The sequence below is a fragment of the Asterias amurensis genome, chromosome 5 (assembly GCF_032118995.1).
Source record: "Asterias amurensis chromosome 5, ASM3211899v1".
Taxonomy (NCBI): domain Eukaryota; kingdom Metazoa; phylum Echinodermata; class Asteroidea; order Forcipulatida; family Asteriidae; genus Asterias; species Asterias amurensis.
Window position 1 is genome coordinate 19,965,161 of NC_092652.1, and position 15,662 is coordinate 19,980,822.

The 15,662-nt window shown below is 38.0% G+C and overlaps 1 protein-coding gene across 3 annotated transcripts in view; it reads right to left on the minus strand.

Annotated features, from left to right (window-relative positions):
- LOC139936949 (uncharacterized) overlaps positions 1–15,662 on the minus strand; it is a 51,653-nt gene that overhangs the window by 14,244 nt on the left and 21,747 nt on the right. For all 3 annotated transcript variants that reach the window (XM_071931812.1, XM_071931811.1, XM_071931813.1), the window contains exons 3-13: positions 12,872–12,965; positions 10,640–10,951; positions 9,185–9,384; positions 6,694–6,791; positions 5,326–5,747; positions 3,615–4,385; positions 3,050–3,154; positions 1,946–2,050; positions 1,529–1,630; positions 964–1,189; positions 126–275 (exon numbers count right to left, since the gene is read on the minus strand). In XM_071931812.1, coding sequence (XP_071787913.1) covers positions 126–275; positions 964–1,189; positions 1,529–1,630; positions 1,946–2,050; positions 3,050–3,154; positions 3,615–4,385; positions 5,326–5,747; positions 6,694–6,791; positions 9,185–9,384; positions 10,640–10,951; positions 12,872–12,965 — 2,585 coding nt within the window. The remainder of the gene's footprint in view (positions 1–125; positions 276–963; positions 1,190–1,528; positions 1,631–1,945; positions 2,051–3,049; positions 3,155–3,614; positions 4,386–5,325; positions 5,748–6,693; positions 6,792–9,184; positions 9,385–10,639; positions 10,952–12,871; positions 12,966–15,662) is intronic.

Sequence of the window (15,662 nt, forward strand, 5' to 3'; positions counted from 1 at the left end):
ATTTTCAGAACCACCCCAACTCATTTAGAGATAGTCATTACATGGTGTTATTGCAAACCTGTCCATATCGCATTTCCACCGATCAAATTGTTTCAAATCCTACTTAATTGGAAAATATGTTTTACCTTTTGATCTCTGCCGTGTGCTGTGTGTAATGCCGCTGTGTATGATCCTCACTGTTGTATAGAATGGCTACCTTTCCAATAAAGTAAACCAGAACACCGTCCTCGATCGCCCACAAGTTGCATCGACAGTCATTGCCACGGTAACCATAGCTTTTAAATAATAATAAGAATAATGAGACATTAATTAAGTGTATAATGGAACAAACTTTTTGTTTTTTCTTGATTTCATTTTGGCTGACTTTTTTTTTCAAAGGGGGGGGGGGGGACACGGGAATTAGGCCTGGCCTATTTGCATCAGTAAGAACTGGCCAGAGGACCTACAGGAGTATACTTTATTATGCAGAAGATAAAATAGAAAGTCAGTAGTTCAAAAACTCTACATTAATGTTAGACAGCCAGGGTACAATCTAGGTACCTGAAATTGCTACCCCCTCCCCCCAGAAAAAAACCCCAACAACAAACAAACAAACAAAGTGCAGTCAAGAAATAATAATAACGAAAAACATTTTTCAAAACAAAAGCCATAAGTACTGATTTTACTATGCTAGCCAGAGGTACAGGTTCAGTCGCTGGGACTGGCCATTAACTTGACTCTTTAAAACAGGAACCTTAGTGTTATAAGAGGACAGAAACAAAACACACCACAAAACAGAAACTTAGATTTGAGGTATTAAAATGTACTCTTTATAACACATTGGCTGTTTATCACAATTTTTAAGATTTTCCCCAAGGGCAAACAAGTCGAAAACCAGACCACAGTGGGGAGAATATCATGCCTGTCTTTATAACCAGAGCCGACTGTATACAAAATAAAAACCCAACTCTGAACTGAACTCACATCCAGTCGAGCTCCAGTGTCTGACTTGGCCCCTCAGTCGATGTCTCTTTCCCGACGTAAGCGTCAGGTTTGTAGTAAGACACTTCTTGTCCTCGGATGACGAAGGAAGCTGTTTCTCCATCTTCTTCCTTTGGGGGTGGGGGAGGCGACTCGGGAATCTCTTCTGGATCTTCAGCTGAGGCTAGGACAATTTCCTCAAGGACCGGATTATTGGCTTTCTCCACTTCTGTAGGAATCATTGCCATGAATTACTCGAATAAATATATAATGCTAACGAAATATTAAATATTCAATAGAGCAAATGTGACATTTAAAGCAGCTTGTAAAAAGTTAGTACAAACTGCCAAAGGGGAACCTACATAAAACTAAAAACTACGATCCCGGCCAAAATACTTGGGACACATGTGAGATTAAACATACCCTCCCTGATCAATATTGTTACGCCAGCTGGAGCACAGACTGTATGCGCAATGAGAACCAACATTGAACAGGGGACGGGGGGCCCAACAACACGGCCAGGATTGCAGTACAATGTAGTTCCCAATTGTTTAATCTTTGACCGTACCTAGTAAGTGCTGTGACAAAGAGTCTTCCCCATCATCATTGAACAGGTCACCGTTGAGGCTTGGACTTGGGCTGGACTGAACTTTTGGCAAGACTTGATGATCTGTTGGACACAAAGTACAAAACCGTGGACTGTTTATTTTATTTTTTTTAAAGAAAAATGCAGTAAAAAGCACCATATGGAGTTCGGAATTACAAACCCCCAGAATTTTGTAAAAGCTTGATTAAAGAAAACTTTTCCAATTTAAACATTGTTTTCATTGATTGCTACTTTTTACTTGTATCGATCACCAGCTGTCGATCACTATGTGTGTGTCATTTTGTGGCGTTGGTAACAATCTCTACAACTGACAGAGAGGGCGTGCATATGGCTAACTGTAATCAATTTATTTTAAAAATAAGTCTGATTCATACACACCTCTAGAATCATTAGAGCTCTGGCTGACAATTGACTTAGTCTCCACATCAAGCTCTTGTAGGTTGGAATCACTGCGCTCAACAGTAGCTGGAGGGGAGGCTACTACTGCAAAGAGAAAAAAAAAATAATATAGCATTTTATATCACACAATAGTTCCCCTCCTTTCAGGGGACAGATCGAAACCTCTGAAACCCTATAAACAGGCCAGCAAGACATCAAATGATTTCAAACTCTCGCACTTTTCTCATATTTTGTTAAACAAGTCGCCAGACACACTTAAGGCAACTCCAAGGTGTGGGCTACAATTTTATTTCACATTTTCCAGCGGCTGTTGCCACCTTTACTCCTAGGGCTGAAACAGAGTTACCCTTTTTACAGCCCATATGGATGTAGGCTTGGGTATCATCAGTCGGAAGCCTGGTTGATAGAGCAGAAAGCACAACTTCCCTAATTTTACGTAGCAAGTGTCACGACCAGGATTCAAACCCACACTCTGCTGATCAAACACCAGAGCTTGATACCGGTGCCCTTAACCACCCGGCCATGACATGCTATGTACATGTAAGTGCTTTTTTAGGTGACATAACATTTTACACTGACACTAGGATTTGTGGGTGGGGCCTGACCAGCATTACATAAAAAATAATGACATAATCTTCCCCTTCAAACTTCAATGCTTGTATTTGGGTCCCTAAAATCAGATTTAAATTTCAAAAAGTTCCTGAGAATGGCAGCTTTTTTGGCAAGGGTAATTTTTTTCTGAACCCAAAAAATGGTATCGTAACAAACTATACACAGGCACGATATTTGGTCCGAGAATAAAAAATGGGAAGATTATTTTCCAATACAAGAGCTGACCCACATGTACAAAAAAAGCTGATAAATATTTTTCAGTCCTGATTTATAATAATTTTTTAGATCTGTCTAAACATGCTAGAGGCAAAAATAAAATGAAAAACAGACTTAAGTAGGAAGAACATCATGCCTGTACACAGATGTATATAGCAAACAAGTATTTAAAGTAAACGTCTCAGTACTTTTTGCTCCCAATAATCAGCAAAAATCTACATGTAATTATGTTAATTTATTTCAAAGAAAAATCACCTGGTTCCACGGGGTTCTCTTTCTTAGTTTTTGCCTCCCCTCTAACAGATGTGGAAGATTTCATCTTGTTTGTCTTGACCTCTTTGGGCTTCCTCGCTGATGGCACTACAAGGATTTAAAAAAAAATGAAAATAATTTCTATTCACTTCTGTTCGTTTTCAATAAAAGCAGTGTGTATGTACTTTAAAGGGAATGTATGCTCGGTAATCACTCTTAAAACAAATGGCAATAAAAACTATTGGTTAGAAGTCTACAAGAGCTTAAAATTGATAGTCTAAGGCATTTTGAGAAACTTTCAAGTTATCTTGAAGTAATATGATAATGTAAACAGATATAACTTCACTTCTAAGATTGTGTTTTCATGGATAATTATTCCTGCATGAACATATTGCTTCAGATTTACGAAGACATCTCAAAAGCACAACGGCCTTTTGAAAAGAAATTTACATGTTAGTTTGATTGCATACATGTATGTATCTACATTAAGGGTTAAAATTATTGAACGGTTTTAGAAACCAAGAGGTTATACTTTGCCTTTAAACAAACAAATTAAGGTGTACACTACCTTTTTTAGCAGCTGCAGTTCGACCAGTAGGTGTTAACTTCTTCTCCTTCTTTGCCAGAGGAGACGGTGCCAGCCGTCTGTGATTCTTTCCATAGACAGCTCTCATCTTCTTCTCGTTCGGGGTCGACGGTTTACCCTTTGGCTTGATGGGCTGCTGAAGTTGAAGAGACTTCTGACTCTCCGTTTCGTCTCTGTCCAAGACAGAGCTCGTCTCCGATCCTCCCACATCTTCAAGATTCGATTCAGCTGCATTCAAAATGTCCGTATTGTTCATCGTCTCCGACGGCGCCACACTCACTGCATCATCGTCTTTTGATGATCTTGAAGAATCCCCGGCTTTTAAAACCTCATCCTTTGGATCTGATATTGCACTTGAGTTTTCCGAGCTGGGATCGTTCAGGGTGATCTCCGATCCGCTGTTATTATTAACCCTCTGCTGGGCTTTCTGTAGGTACTCCTGCTCTGTTGCGTCCATTGGCTCACTACCAACACCCTGTTCCAGAGATTCAAACTCGGGTCTCTCGTCCAGATCAAGAGAGGCTTCTGATCGTATCGTCTTTGTATCGTCATTTTCCAATTTGTCAGACGTTTCAACAACGTCAACCGATTCCGTAGGATTGGGTGTTTTGGACGCCTCCTCTTCAGGTCCATTTGAACTTTGACCTTGTTCCGTACTGGCCGTTGTTAGGTCCAATGGAACAGTGATCGGGCTGTTCCATGTAATGACTTTACCCTTCCGCTGTGCAGGCAAGCTTTTGATTGATAATGTGTCTAAAAAAGAAATGACAAACATTTTTTTGATGGCCTCACTTTACAACCCTAGCAGAGCCTTTCTTAAGGCCAGTTTATAGTCGGTCAAGCGATGGTCACCTGATGGGAATCTTGACGCGCAATCCTAAAAAACACAGGTTATAGTCAATGCTTAGGTCTACAAACAGTGTTTTTTTATGATCGCCATGTCAAGATTTCCATCACGCTACCATCTTGCGACCATAGCGCAACCGACTATAAACCGGCCTTTACAGGCTTAAGAGGAAGACTTGACCCTGGTCAAAGTGTGAGGTCATTAACCATCATTTTGTATAAACCATAGGTAATTTTTTATGTTATGCATTTTGAAACAGCTAATTCTTTTTTTCTCAAAAACAAATGACTGCTTAGTAGTCTGTTCTTTGCTCTTGATGAAATGAAAATTATAAAAACTCTAAATCAAAAATAATACGGGCAATACTTGTAAGAAAAATATAATGCTCTGTTGTTTTTGCCAAATGAGTTACTGCGGTGCACCTATAAGCTGTGTACTACTGCCAAAGAACACAATACAGCAACAAGAGTCCTAAATAATTTTATCTTCAAGTACGCGCTAATCCTCCAATCAGATTGGCAGAATGGAGTGGTGATAAAAACCTATATTGAACGGCTAATATCACTACCATGCGTATTGTGTGTTCTATGTCACGCGCCAAGTTTGCTTGAAGATAAATTCGTTATAACACGCGCACTCGTGGAAATACAGAAAATATAGCGCGTCTGCGTCCCATACCCAACTCGGCCTTCGGCCTCGTTGGATATGGGACGCAGAAGCGCTATATTTTTCCATATTCCACTCGCGCTTGTGTGATAACTTATAATACATACACTCAAAAGAATTCTCAAACAAATTAGTGAACAAAACTTGTTTTTAACAAAGATAAGAGCTTCATCAACAAACCTTCGTCCTGCTTGACTTTCTGCGCCATCTTAGGTTTCACTGGACTCTCCTTGGATTTGACCTTTGACCCAGCCGGTTGCTTGCTCACCGCTGCATCTGACGCTTTCAGGTTGTCTTTCGTTTCAGGGACGTTTCCCGTAGATGCATCTTGGGCGTCTAGCGGTTTCTCTGACGAGTTATCAACAGTTTCTTTTGATTTAGAGTCTTTTCCAGGCCCATTAGTTGACTTGGGTCTTGGTTTGGTGCCTGCTTTATGCTTGGTGTCGTTTGACGGGAGGTGTAAGGATGCCTTTGGGCTCAGGGGCTTCTTCTGGCTCAGCTGCGGCTTGTAGACTGCCGAGGGAGGCTTCTTCGTTGGAGTTTTTATTTGTTCTGGGGTTAAATTTGAACCTTTTTCAAGCAGCATAATGAACTCTGGCCAGCTAGGAAGAAAGACAAACATGGGGTTAAATGTATTTGTACTGTTTTGTTTCTATTTGGTTATTATTATGAAACTTTATATTTGAAACAGTCATAACTCCTGAACAACACAGTAGATTGTTGTTATCATCAGAAGGGCTCCCTGGCTAAAAATATAAACGCTACACAAAGCGTGAACCCATTTAACCTTGTTTCCTGTTCAAATCTTTTACTTCTACTTTCTACTCATCAAAGTCCCTTGATGGGATATCACGCCAAAAGCTATACAGTGTGTGATCCCATTTGACTTCGAAATTCAATTCAAACCGTAAGTTATTGGAAAAACTCTAACCCATGAACCAGGTGAATTGACCTCAACAATTAATTCAATCACAATTTACTGACATCACTCATCACGAACACCTGGTTTTCAAAAAACTGAATGTCTGGTTATTATCATTACTATTGTAGACGGCTAGCTGCCTTCCACTAGAGAGTCCAATAGACCCCTTGCATAACGTGAAATTCTACACTGATGCGCACATTTCCATGTACAAAGAACAGCTATCGTCCAATCATTCGCTTCCTTTGACCTCAGTCAGGGCGCATTTTGAGCGTGTGACAACACATGCAAGGGGTCTATTGCATGTACAGATATGGCTCACATGCGCGCATCGCCTTATATGTGCACTGCACAATAAACACACAGGGGAATTTGACTCTCTATAAGTTGCAACCAAGATTTATCCTGTGTGATGAGGTGAACTTGCCACAATTAGTCCAATTACCAATTTGATACTAAATAAACTTTCCATTTGACAATCACGATTAATGACCTTCCTTCCTAAACTATCCATTTAATAAGTTGATTATAACGGGTACTTTTTATTGTCCACATGGAAATTACTCCAGGTTCACTAATCATTTTTTACCCTTATTAATGGACTGAAATGAAACAAAGCAACTTACCTAATTAAACCGTTTTTTTCATCGTCGCATCTCTTTAGCATTGTCCTCATTAGAGTAGCACCCAATGGGATATGCTGATCCAGGCAGATTCGCCGGAACTGTCAAAAAACATTGATAACACAATGTACTTAAATATAAAAGTAATTATATGGGATTGTAATTAAAAAAATTGTTTCATTTATTCTTAAGAAATCATTCATTTCTATATAATCATCATTATGGCTAATATATTTTCTTGTAAAACTGTCTGACAAAATAGCATGAAACTAAAATTTTGTTTTGTTTTAGGAGAAACGTAGACACCATGTAAGAACGGGAAACATAGGGAAATGGTCAATTTTTCTAAATTCTTTCGGGTTGAGTGAAAGTGGATCAGATCTTTGTTTTAAAATAATTCATACTTTTCCCATAATATTCTACAGACAAATGAGTTCGCAGTTTAAATTTTTAAAGATTTTGCTGAAACGATTAGAAATATGACACAATTAAATGACAGTTTTTTTTATCATTTAAATTGACTGAACAGTCAAAAAATGCTGGAACTTTTTTAAATAGTTGATATTTTCTTATGGTAGGAACCTAGTAAGATTGAGTAACATAAAGAAGTAAATTTAGACAAAGCTGTTGTGGTGTGTTCTTTAGGTAATTTTGTGACTTGATTATACTTAAGTTTATGATAACAGCTTGAAGACCAAATCCATCTAAAGATAGGGGGTGTTCAGATTTCTTCCTACATGTTTCTGTATCTCTGCAGATACAATAGACCCTTCCCATGAAATATGTAAATTGCACATAGCGCGTGCGCACTAACGTCTTGGTTGGCAAAATGAGGGAACAACGCGTTGTTTTGTACACGGCTAATGGGTGCTTGACGCAGATGCGATTGCGCGTCTGCTTAGTGCACAACTCTATGGTGTTTGCCAACCAACAGGGTCTGTATGCATGCGTGAATGTAATTAGCATATTTCATGGGAAGGGTCCATTATTATTGTAAAAGTTCATAAGATCCTTAGACAAAGACCTTAATCACAGCGTGTTTATCTTCGTCAACATGTTCATGAGGAGTGCTAATAAAATACTGGTATATTGACACAGTCAGAGGGGTCACATATCTATGTCCATACAGATACAGAAATTCATTCTAAAATATTTGAACACCCCTATTTATAAATGGACTGGTCTTCAAAGCCGTTATAATAAACTTTATAGACTCTTCCATCAGTAAAAATAGGGGGGTTTAAGTTTTTAATTCAAGATTAATAAATTTATAGTTTCTTGAAAAACCACTGGTTATAAATGGTGCACATTTCAAAAAATTAATTTGTTTTTAAAAATAGGTGTGTTCATGGATTTTATTTTGACAAGAGAAAACTGAAATGGGCCAAAATCATAAACAAACCCAATTTGTAAATGGAATAGGTCCAGCTGTTGTATTGAGTACTTGCAATAACTTTACAAAGACTTTTCCATTCTTCAAAATGGGGGTGTTTTGATACTTGGTCTTTGCAGTTCATAAACTGCGTTTCTATTTACAGAGGAAGGGAAATGTCAAATTCAATTTTGGTTCTCATTTTCCAATAGACAAGGTCCTCAGGTGAGTGGGAGAAAACAATAACAAGCCTACAATTATATTTATCGTCACTTTAAAGTGGTGTAAATTGCCATTGTATTTGATTCCCTTCGGGGGCAAAATTTGTCAACATCCAAAACATCGGATGACATCATTCAGAGTATAATCAAGGTGATATCTGGACAGTTCCATTTCAGAAAGCGGAGCCGCCGAGTGGAATGGAACAGTCCAGATATTTTTGACTGTTTGTAGCTATGTTACACTCATATTATATTCTGCCATATTGTACAAATAAAATCCATCCTCTTTTGTGTTGTATACCTCACACATGTACATGTAGATGCTCGACACGTGATATTTATCATATAATTTCATAATTTATTTAAAAAAATAAATGATGCAATTTGTACAATTTAGAATTTATTTCAATGACAAGGTGATGAAGAGATGATAGATGTATAGCCAGAGATGATTAAAACCAGTTGGCTAGACACATTCAGCATTCATAACCATGATGCCTAATGGCACGCAAGCTTTTATGTCGGCTCATAATGCTGGCTCAAATATGTTGGCAGTAAATAAATACGAATCTTATTGTAACATCTATTAGTACGCAGAAAGGATAGCTGTGGAGTACCAAGCATCCCATATTTATCTACACAGGACTTCTATGCTCATCAATATAGAGCTCCTGAATTAATAAATATAGGACTCCTATATTTTTCAATATAGGTTTCCTATATTTATCACTGTAAGACTCCCATATTCAATTTTGGAGTGTCGAAACAGAACAGAAGGCTAAATAAAGTCTGACATGTAACTGTTGAACTCTAATCAATTGAAAAGGATCCATAAGAGCGGTAGATACAAAAAAATAAAAAATAAATAAAAAAGGAAAAATCTACAGCAATTTTCACATACCATTTTTCTTGGTAGTTGGCCATGTCTTGAGATGTCCCTCATCTGACAAACTGCCCTCATCTCTTCCAGATCGTACTCGCTGCTCGTCTTCAGCGCTTTACTGATGCTCGCCACCAACGCTATATCAGCAGCATCGAGCTGCTGAATCGGCTGAGGTGTCGTCTGTTTGTTCTGATTGATTGCTTGGATGCTGTCTCTACCTATATAATAATAAGGGAATCAATGTGCGGTGAAGAGGTTTTCAACTAGTGGTTTAAACCCGCGGCGAGGCCTGGTTCTTGAAAATTTTACAGAGACGAAGTCGAGGTAAATTATCAAGAACCAGGCCTCGGCGGGTTTAAACCACTAGTTGAAAACCGATTCAACACACTTTGATTCCCATTCATACATTGTAAATACCTTTTCGGTCAAAAAACATCAACACTTTTGGGTAAAAAGGTAAAATAAATGCAAAAATTATAACTGTTCAATGATTTCTTTCAACCAAACACCCCTCCAGCTATGAAATGGTAAGGCCCTCGGGTAAACAACTCCTTATAAGCAGATGCTGTGCGCGTATCGCGTGATGTTGCACAACTGTTTCAGCCGTTGCTCTCGACCAATAGGAATGAAGAAACTGTCTTTTAATCACAGGTGCAAGCTCGTCGTGTCACGCCCATGTTTCAACACTTTTTACTGGTGTTATATCATCCATTCAAACAACCCCTCGTGATGCCCTCTCGACCAATCAGAATGGATAAACTGTATTAGGTATTTATGAATAATAAAGTATAATGAGAGTGGCTTCTTATATAGAGCTCATATCCATCACTCAGTGACGCTTTAGGCGCTTCAATATTCAGGATTCTCACAAAAGCGAACTTAATCGCTGTACTAGCCAAGAACCCCATGGAGAGAAGAAAAAGAAGGAGTAAAGTTTTCCCCTCAAATATAATCCCTGCCTGGGCAAGCAAGAGATTTCATGAAGCGTACGATTACAGAGAACACACATGTACAGGGCCCAATTTCATAGAGCTGCTAAGCACACAAATTTGCTCAGCATAACATTTTTCCCTTGATAAAACAGGATTACCAACCAAATTTCCATGTGTTACATATTGCTTGTTACTGGTTATTCAGCTGTTGTTTGCTTATCCTGAAAATCACGTCGAAATTTGGTTGGTAATCCTGTTTTTATCAATGCAAAAATTTCAGCAAATTTGTGTGCTTAGCAGCTCAATGAAATTGGGCCTTAGGCAGTCAGGTTGGTGTAGTGGTGTCTTCTCGCCTTCCACCTCCAGGACCTCGGTTCTAATCCCACTATGTGGAATGGGTTTTCAGTCCCTATTTGATTGCGTGGGTTTTCCCTGGAATAATTCCCTAGGGTTTTGCTCCCGCATCTAAACATGCAATTTATTAATTGCCTTCTCTCTTCTCATTTGAATCTAATAATATAATATCCAAATCCAAACTAACCTGTCTTGGACTGGGCCTCCACCATGTACGTCCACAGCCCTTCATAATCCACCCCGTGCGCCGTCTCAAACTTCCGGATGATCATCTGGTAAGTCCGGTTGGAGATCCTGACATTGTGCTCGCCAAGCACGACGAGGATATCCTTCGTTGAGACTCGGTTGTCAGTGTTGCCCAGCCTTCTGAAACTGATCCTGATGGCGCGGAGTCGCTGGCGACTCACGTCTTTCAGCGGGGCGCTCAGAGACTCGCGTAACTCCTTGTCGATGTCGATCCCGTCTATCTCGGGTAGTATTGTGTATCTGTCACTGGTACCTGCTCAAAATTTGAATGGGGAATAAACAAAGAAAAACAAATTATGTCATACAGAACTCAAACGACACAGTTTTTGTGATGGGCTCTGTACAATTGAGTCGCAGCTGGAACTTAACATTTTGAGTTTTATACACAGCCAATTAAAATCTGACACAAGTAACTATGCGGAACAGCTGAGGATACATTTGGTCAAACCGACACTTACGTGTAAACTTTTTTTTTTAAATCCATTTGGGATACGTTTCTTTTTTTGAAACACCATGAATATGAATAGAATAGAATAAAATAATCTCATCGACTTTATTGAGTTAACCCAAATATAATCTGGGTGAGATCTTCGCTAGGGAGAAGTCATTGACAAAGAAAGCAGGGCAAGGACAATAATGGGCCTTTTATATCTGGCTGGCATTTTCTTTGCATGCTTCCCCATGCTCAACTGCAATTATGAATGAGCAGTTTACGTCAATGGAAATAAAAGGGCAGACAATTATTCTCCTTTAGTCTTGGTTAAACCTTAGAAAAAAGAAAAAAAAATCATAATATGTATAGGTTTTCTAAGCCAATTTCGGAAAAAGAGCAGCCAATTTAACCAATAAGCTATTCTATTTCGCGCGAAATTGAATGCTACTGAAAAGGGTCATTCGATTTTGTTTCATGATTAGTCAAAATGTAATGTTGCGCCATTCGATTAAAGGCAGTGGACACTATTGGTAATTATTCAAAATAATTATTAGTATAAAACCTTACTTGGTAACGAGTAATGGGGAGAGGTTGGTAGTATAAAACATTGTGAGAAACGGCTCCTTCTGAAGTGGAGTAGTTTTCGAGAAAGAAGTAATTTTCCACGAATTTGATTTGGAGACCTCAATTTTAGAATTTGCAGTCTCGAAATCAAGCATCTGAAAGCACACAACTTCGTGTGACAAGGGTGTTTTTTCTTTCATTATTATCTCGCAACTTCGACGACCGATTGAGCTCAAATTTTCACAGGTTGTTTATTTTATGTATATGTTGAGCTACACCAAGTGAGAAGACTGGTCTTTGACAATTACCAATAGTGTCCACTGTCTTTAAACAAAATAGTCATACAATTTAACAATTCATTAAAGCAGCATCCAAATTCGCAGTCACTTCTTGAGGCGTGTGTGTCTCGAAAAAGAATGACGATACACTAAATTGAACATATATAGTGCTAAAGGAATTTGACTCAACTCAAAAGGAAATTGAATGGCCGAGTTCTGAATTTGAGAAACGCAGCAACAACAGGAGAGGCAAAACAGCTTTAATTCGAACGCATGAAAATGAAATTGGCTGCTCATTTACCAAATTTGACCGAGAAAACCTATATTAAAAAAGAAAAAATAATAATACAAAAATAAAGCAAATCCTTCTTTCCTCAAAACAAGCTTCAGACACTATTGTATCATCCTGGGACAGTAATACATTTTAGATGAAAATAATAAATCACAAAGGAAACTGACTGGGTAAATTTTAAATGATTTGGGGATTACTGACATTTAGCAAAGCAAAAAATCCCTAGAGCAGGATTTGAACCAGCGATCTCCAGATTAACGTGTCAGCACTCTACCAACTGAGCTACATGTATCTAGCCAGAACAAAGATATTGAGAGACCGCTGAAATAGGGATAGCTAGTTCAGTTGGTAGAGCACAGGCCCGTTAGTCCAGAGGTCATTGGTTCAAAGCTCGCTCTAGTCAAGTTATTTATGTTCAACCCAAAACCATTTAAAATGTTCCCCTGTCAGTTTCTCTTGTGATTTATTAACTAATTGATGTCCTTTTTATATCATTAGAAAAAACAATCCTGAAGCTACTCTACATTATGTTAAACAAAGAACAAATTTATCTGTTGGTTCAAATCCCACTCTAGTAATTTGATAGAAAAAAGAGATAACTCTTACCGAAGTCGGCGGTTGATAGTGGAGCTCTTTTCCTGATGCTGTGATTGAGACCACTGCTACCAATCGCAGGCAACTGATTGCCACCTTTACGCTCCTGAAATAAGTAATTTGAAGCCATTAATGTTGTTTTATCCACAGTTTCACTACAAGGCAGTACCACATTAGCAGCATCCAGCTACAGAGTCCAGCATTCTCCTGAAGACGATCAGAGCATAACTGATTGAAACGTTGAGTCGTTAACCACCGGTTCTTTTCAGAACCAATAAATACTCAAAAGAGATATTCACATGTGCTACTGCAAACCTCTCCTATGAAGCTGATCAGAGCAAACTGACCAAAAAGTTGAGTCGTTATTCATCGGTTCTTTTCAGCACCAACCAACAATACTCAAACAGAGATATTAACATCCATGGTGTTACTGCAAACCTCTCTTACATTCTAGTTATTATACCTCCACCATGCAAAGTTTAAAATTCTACTTAATAATAATAATAATAATGACTTGTGTTGTGAACATATCCAGCCTGCTGGGTGTTCAAAGCGCAGAAGCTATGATGAAACTATTTGGCTACTATAATTTGGAACTTATAGCAGAAAACTAATGTATACATTCTACAAGCACACTGTTCCGCTGTCTGGGCTTCAACCCCTTTTCAAACAGACAAGCCTGAATTACTACATGATGCATCTGTGATAGGCCTTCGTAAAATATTTATCTCTGTTCTTGTTTTAATAAATTGCCTAGCAACGATGAAACAGTAGGCTTTTTAAGTGTTTGATAATTTACAATATGTACTTTATTATTAAGCCTACGGCATGATACAAAGTGGCTGCTGTATTGTGTCCGTCAATCGACATTATAGCCGTCATGACTGATTACTTTCCGAAATTAAAAACAAATCTTTAATTTGAATAATTCAAACAGGAGTTCAATATTAACATTTTATTACAATTTGTCTTTTACCAATAGTGACTTTACTGCACTCATTTTTTAAACTTTTAATTATTTTTTACTTTACTTTTCGATGCATGTTTGCCACAAACAAGCCACTCTAAAGCCACTCAACTCCTATTAAACATTCGCTGCGGAAACAGTATGGTGACGACAAAATCCACTTTGCATTCTTACTTGCAGGAAGAATGAACCGTAAGGGACTACAAACAACAAGGTAACATTTAAGACGAGCTGAAGGTAGGAATTTATACTCCTCTTAAAGCAGTCTAGACTGTAGAATGGATGGACAAGGCAAGGAATTCCAGAGAGATGCAGTACGTGGAATAAAGCTGTCTGAGTGGTTCTTTGTTTTCCATCTCAGCAAAGCAATGGGTAAGATTACCATACAAAAGCCCACACTCAACACAAAGAGCCTTTTACTATAAAATTGTATAGTCTAGTCCATGTTCAGCCTGTATAGCCACGTTTGCAAAGAGAAAGAACTGATCTTATCAAGGGTAGTAAACAACTGTAATGCAATTCTTTTTCCAAGCTTCATACAAGTTAACCCTAAACATGGCTAACTATTTCTATAGTGTTGGTAGCCATTCAGAAAAGTCAAAAAAAAAAAAATCCCCTTCAAAGTGGGTCAAAACATAAAACATAAAACTCAAAATTCAATTTTGATTGAGAAATAAACGTACATATTCTCAAACGAAAAATTTACCCAGCTGACCAAGATCGCCATCATTCCTGATAAATAAAACTACATCGTAATTTTATCAGAAATTAAAGCATACTATGGGCAGGCATTAACCCTCTCCCTCCCTAGCATAAGGTTTGTACGCTTGTGAAAATGTTATTAATTGTGAACGGCACCTTACTAGGTTGACCCAAAACCTCCCCTTACAACACTTTTTGTTAAAGAAGGTCACACAATGGAGCAGTTTGTAATTATGGTGAGTTGAAAAGAGACTTTGTTCGCTTTTTCTCTTGTAAGAATTTAATGTTTTACATTAGAGTGATGTCAAATTATGTTGTCTATATGAACCTTATTTTCCCTTTGTATATGTTTAGCTATTTTTTCCAATATTGGTAACAACAAACACAGTATCAAATGTAATTTAAGCATATATACATGCTATAGCATCAATTGAAACATAACATTGTTAAAGATACTTTGTTAAGTTACTACCAGAAGTCAAAGTGTTGATTTCATATTCACTACATTTGAGACCGAGAACAAAACAGAAAAGGAAACACTAAAGGTATCCATATGGGAATTCTAAATACTGGAGTGTTCCACAATGAATTGTGTGTACAAAGTCTATGGGAGGTTCTTAAAGGAACACGTTGCTCTGCGGATCGGTCGAGTTGGTCTTTGAAAAGCACTTATAACCTTTTGTTATAAAATGCATATGGTTAGAAAGATGTTGTAAAAATAGAATACAATGATCCACACAAATTTGCCTCGAAATTGCGCGGTTTTCCTTTTACCTCGTCAACTAACACAGTCGGCCATTTATGGGAGTCAAATTTTTTACTCCCATAAGTGGCCGACCGTGTAAGTTCCCAAAGTAAAAGGAAAACCACACAATTTTGAGGCAAATTTGTGTGGATCATTGTATCTACTTTTAAAACATCTTTCCAATCATATGCATTTTATAACAAATGGTTACAAACGCTTTTCAAAGACCATCTCGTCTGATCCAAGGCAACGTGTTCCTTTAACTACAAGGACATAGAAAATAATAATAATAATAATAAGCCATTTGTAAAGCGCCTAATGCCTCTAAGCGCAAAAGATGTCTCCATAATGACGCAAACAAATAGAATGTGTGCTCATCCTTTCAGTTG